A 4,161-nucleotide genomic window follows, 5' to 3' on the forward strand; every position below is an offset into this window, starting at 1 on the left:
TAGAACCTAGAAGCTCAAAGAATTTATAAACCAAATAGAGTGATAAGGAAACCTAGCAACTGAACAGTAGAGATAAATGGCCATTATTTTTCATGTAGGCCTAGGAATACATTTCCTTTCCTGCATGAACCAATATGGTCCATTTCAAAGAAGTGAAACATTTTTAAGTCAAGTGCTGACCAAAGAAGCCGAATTTCGCGGCGGCACCTGTGGCTCAAGAAATGGGGTGTGGGCCCCATATACCAGAGGTGGTGGGTTGAAACCCGACCCTGGCCAAAAAGTGCAAAAAAAAAAGAAGAAGAAGAAGAAGCCGAATTTCCCATTTAAAATATTCCAAAGAACTGTAAATTCTTGGACTAGCAATTGGCCCTCTAGATCTCTTGACAAGAACAGAGAAGCAGGGCCCCTGGAAGAATCTGAGCTGCTTCTCTGGTGGAAAAGAGAGATGTTAAGATTTCTCACATTCTCCCCACCCCCACCCCCACCCTGCTCCACAGGCACAGGCCTCCAGAAGACTGGAGCCTTCTACAAGTTATTCTGAGGCCAATTCCGCTGTTTGGTACAGAAACACAATAGGAGGAGGGAGTGGGCTTATAAGCAAGTTCCTTTTCTCCAGAGTTCACCAGCGTGTCCTGGGATCTGAGATCCTGAAATTCTCTGAGCAGGGAACACTCATCCCACGACTTTCTTTTTCTTCAGCTTTAAACAGGGTGTTTGACCTTCCACTGTGTGCGAACTGTGTTCCTTACCTCAGAATAAATCAGGGCTTTGCACTGAGCTGGCAGAGCTCAGGACACATTTCCTGTCGCAGCCTAAGCAAAGCTGGCAGGGGCTTCTCCCCGGTGGACGGGAGGGTGGGGTCCTGCAAAAGTGAGGGCAGAAGGGAGGGGAGAAGGGACCGAGTGGGGCCAGCCAGCTCTAGAGGGCGGTGACTGAGCTCCAGAGACAGCTCGGCGCCCTCGAGCAGGACAGATAGTTGCGAGCAGTGGCTTCTTGTGGGCGCGGGCCTCCAAGATGAGGCGGGCGCTCGCCTTGTGCCTCCTCTGGCAGGCGATCTGGCCCGAGCCGGGAGGTGGTGAGCACCCCACCGCCGACCGCGCCAGCTGCTTGGCCTCGGGGGCCTGCTACAGTTTGCACCACGCGACGATGAAGAGGCTTGCGGCCGAGGAGGCCTGCGCCCTGCGCGGCGGGGCGCTCAGCAGCGTGCGTGAGGGAACCGAGCTGAGCGCTGTGCTCGCGCTTCTGCTGGCAGGCCCACGGCCGGGAGAAGGCTCCAAAGACCTTCTGTTCTGGGTGTCGCTGGAGCGCAAGCGTTCCAACTGCACCCTGGTGAACCAGCCTTTGCGGGGTTTCTCCTGGCCGTCCTCCGACGCCAGCGGGTCTGAAAGCAACAACACGCTGCAGTGGGTGGAGGAGCCCCAACGTTCCTGCACCGCGCGGAGATGCGCGGCGCTCCAGGTCACTGGCGGGGTCGAGGCCGCAGGCTGGAAGGAAATGCTATGCCACCGGCGCGCCCAGGGCTACCTGTGCAAATACCAGTTTGAGGGCTTGTGCCCCGCGCTCCGCCCAGGGGCCACCTCTAATTTGAGCTACCGCGCGCCCTTCCAACTCTCCAGCGCGGCGCTGGACTTCAGTCCCCCTGGGACCAAGGTGAGTGCGCTCTGCCCGGGGCAGCTACCCATCTCAGTTACCTGCGTTGCCGACGAGACCGGCGTGCGCTGGGACCGACTCCCCTCGGGCGCGGTGCTCTGTCCCTGCCCTGGGAGGTACCTCCGTGCTGGCAAATGCGCGGAGCTTCCTAACTGCCTGGACGACTTGGGAGGCTTTGCCTGCGAATGTGCTGAGGGCTTTGAGCCGGGGAACGACGGACGCTCTTGCGTGACCAATGGGGAAAGACAGCTAGCCCCTGGAGGGACCAAAGTGCCCACCGAGAGTCCGCCGGCCTCTGAAACCAGCCCCATACCGAAGAGAAAGTCGTCACCTAGGGACCCAGAGAAGCCAAGAGAGATACCCCATGTCCCTGCACAAGGCAGTTCAGCCACCTCTATTCCTGAGATTCCTCAGTGGGGAGCACAGAGCACTGTGTCTACCCTTCAAATGTCCCCTCAAGTCAAGTCAAAGGCCACCATCACCCCCTCAGGGAGCGTGACTCCCACAGCTCTCTCTACCAGTCCCCAAGCTTTGGACTCTTCCTCCACCGTGGTCTTCATCCTCGTGAGCGTAGCAGTAGTGGTGCTGGTGGTCCTGACCATGACCGTGCTGGGACTTTTCAAACTCTGCTTTCACAAGAGCCCTTCCTCCCAGTCACCCAAGGGCTCTTTGGCGCCCCCAGGTATAGAGAGCGATGCTGAGGCCGCTGCTTTGAGCTCCAATTCTGCACATTGCACAAACAGTGGTGTGAAGGTCGGGGACTGTGGTTTTCCAGACCAAACAGAAGCCACCTCGCTGGCAGGGTCCTCTCTTGGCTCTGGCCACACATAGAGGAACAGGGACAGGGGCACTTCTGGTAAACTGAGTTTTTCACTTTGGATGAAAAGGGTAACAGAGAAAAACTTATTTGCGGGTATTTCCTGCAGAAATACCCCCTTCTCTAAATTCCCTCTACATTACTGATGAGCTAAATCAGAACAGCAGACTCCTTCCCTGAGATGGAAGCGGGATGTGCTTCAGGGTGGTACTGAGGGGCAGAGTCCTACTGGGGAGAGGTATTTTCTGATGTTTATTCTGGAGCTTTGGGAGAAGCGATCAAACTTTTCAAGACTTGGAAACAAATAGAAAACAATGCAATTAATCAAAAAATATTTTTTTTACCACATGGAAAGGAAATCTGCTTACATTTTTCGGGCTGGGAATATATCGGTTTGAAATTCCCTGGCCAAAAATAAATTAATAAATAAATAAAGGATTGTTGATAACCCAGACTCAAATATCATTGACTTCCTTGAGGAGTAATTATTTAGGAGATCCACCGAGGGGCATGCTGGTAATTGTGCTGCTTTTAGAGTGAGGAGAAAGTCCTTAACTCCTTCAAATTGAGAACCGATCTCTGAGAACTGGCAACTTTTTCTTTGGCTCTTTTATCCTTTGTTTTCAAAGTCACTGCTACTTGTGTGCTTTGCTATAAATCCAAAGTGTAGTGTTGCCAGAGTTGGTAGCTCTAGAAGCAAATTATAGTTGACCACAAATCCAAGTCTTTACTCTGTGTCCTTGCCCAAGGAAACAAATGATTTGTGTTTTACCCTTCTAGTCCTTCCAATGTTTGTGACTTTCTGTATAATGTGACCTTCCCAAGCAAATAGCCTTCTCTGAAACATCAAGATTCTGATCCTCTCTTCCGGTTATGGTCACGTTAATTCTCAATTAAAAAGCTAATGCCAAGTATTGATTTGCAATCTTTGGGCTGCACTAAAGCAAAAGTAAGCTGGGTTTCCTCCAAAGTTCCTAGGCTCTTGTGCATTTTTTAATTCATGGAAAAACTTAAGTACTACACCATTTCCTTTTCTTCTGGATGACAGTGTGTGCAGTAACAGTACTTCCTCCTCTGGGAATGGCTACAGTTTTACAAGAGTCTACATGAGCCACAATAGATTTCCAAAAGAATTCATAGTATAAGAAATAAATGATAAGGAAATCTACCATACTGTTGTGATGTAGGGTATTAGAAAGTGATCTAAATGAAAAATACCTCTGAAAAATAATTGAGACATAATAAAAGTCACTATCTAGTGGAATCAAGGTCCCTAGAAAATATCCCACTTTTATTAGTCTGCTGAGACTTTAAAAGTAGATGTGTGGGCATCAGTGCATGGGAGAGAGATAAAAGCAAGATTCGTAGTGGGGAAGAATGAAAACAGGAAGAAGCTTTGTGAATGTATGATATATTGAATGGAGAGCAGACTTAAAATTAGTAAGAGACAAATAAAATAATCTACTAAAAAGTTAAAATAGCACAATCTATAAATTCATATTCTAAATATGTGTATGTGTGTATATACAGGGTGTTCATAAAGTTCGTGTGCTATTTTAAAGTTCGTGGCACACGAACTTTATGGCCACCTGTATATGTGTGTGTGTGTATATATATATATTTGATATTATAACATTAAAGGAATAAGGTAATAGGTAATTTGCTTCATATACTAAACAAGTTTCTAAATAATT

At 49.0% G+C, this 4,161-nt stretch overlaps 1 protein-coding gene across 1 annotated transcript; it reads left to right on the forward strand.

Moving 5' to 3' along the window:
* The first annotated feature begins 541 nt into the window (after nt 1-541).
* Nucleotides 542-3,913, forward strand: CLEC14A (C-type lectin domain containing 14A). Its single transcript, XM_053594513.1, has one exon. The coding sequence runs from the start codon at nt 1,015-1,017 to the stop codon at nt 2,479-2,481; it is 1,467 nt and encodes a 488-aa protein (XP_053450488.1). The 5' UTR covers nt 542-1,014; the 3' UTR covers nt 2,482-3,913.
* The last annotated feature ends 248 nt before the right edge of the window (nt 3,914-4,161 follow it).

This window comes from Nycticebus coucang, chromosome 6 (assembly GCF_027406575.1).
Source record: "Nycticebus coucang isolate mNycCou1 chromosome 6, mNycCou1.pri, whole genome shotgun sequence".
Lineage (NCBI taxonomy): Eukaryota > Metazoa > Chordata > Mammalia > Primates > Lorisidae > Nycticebus > Nycticebus coucang.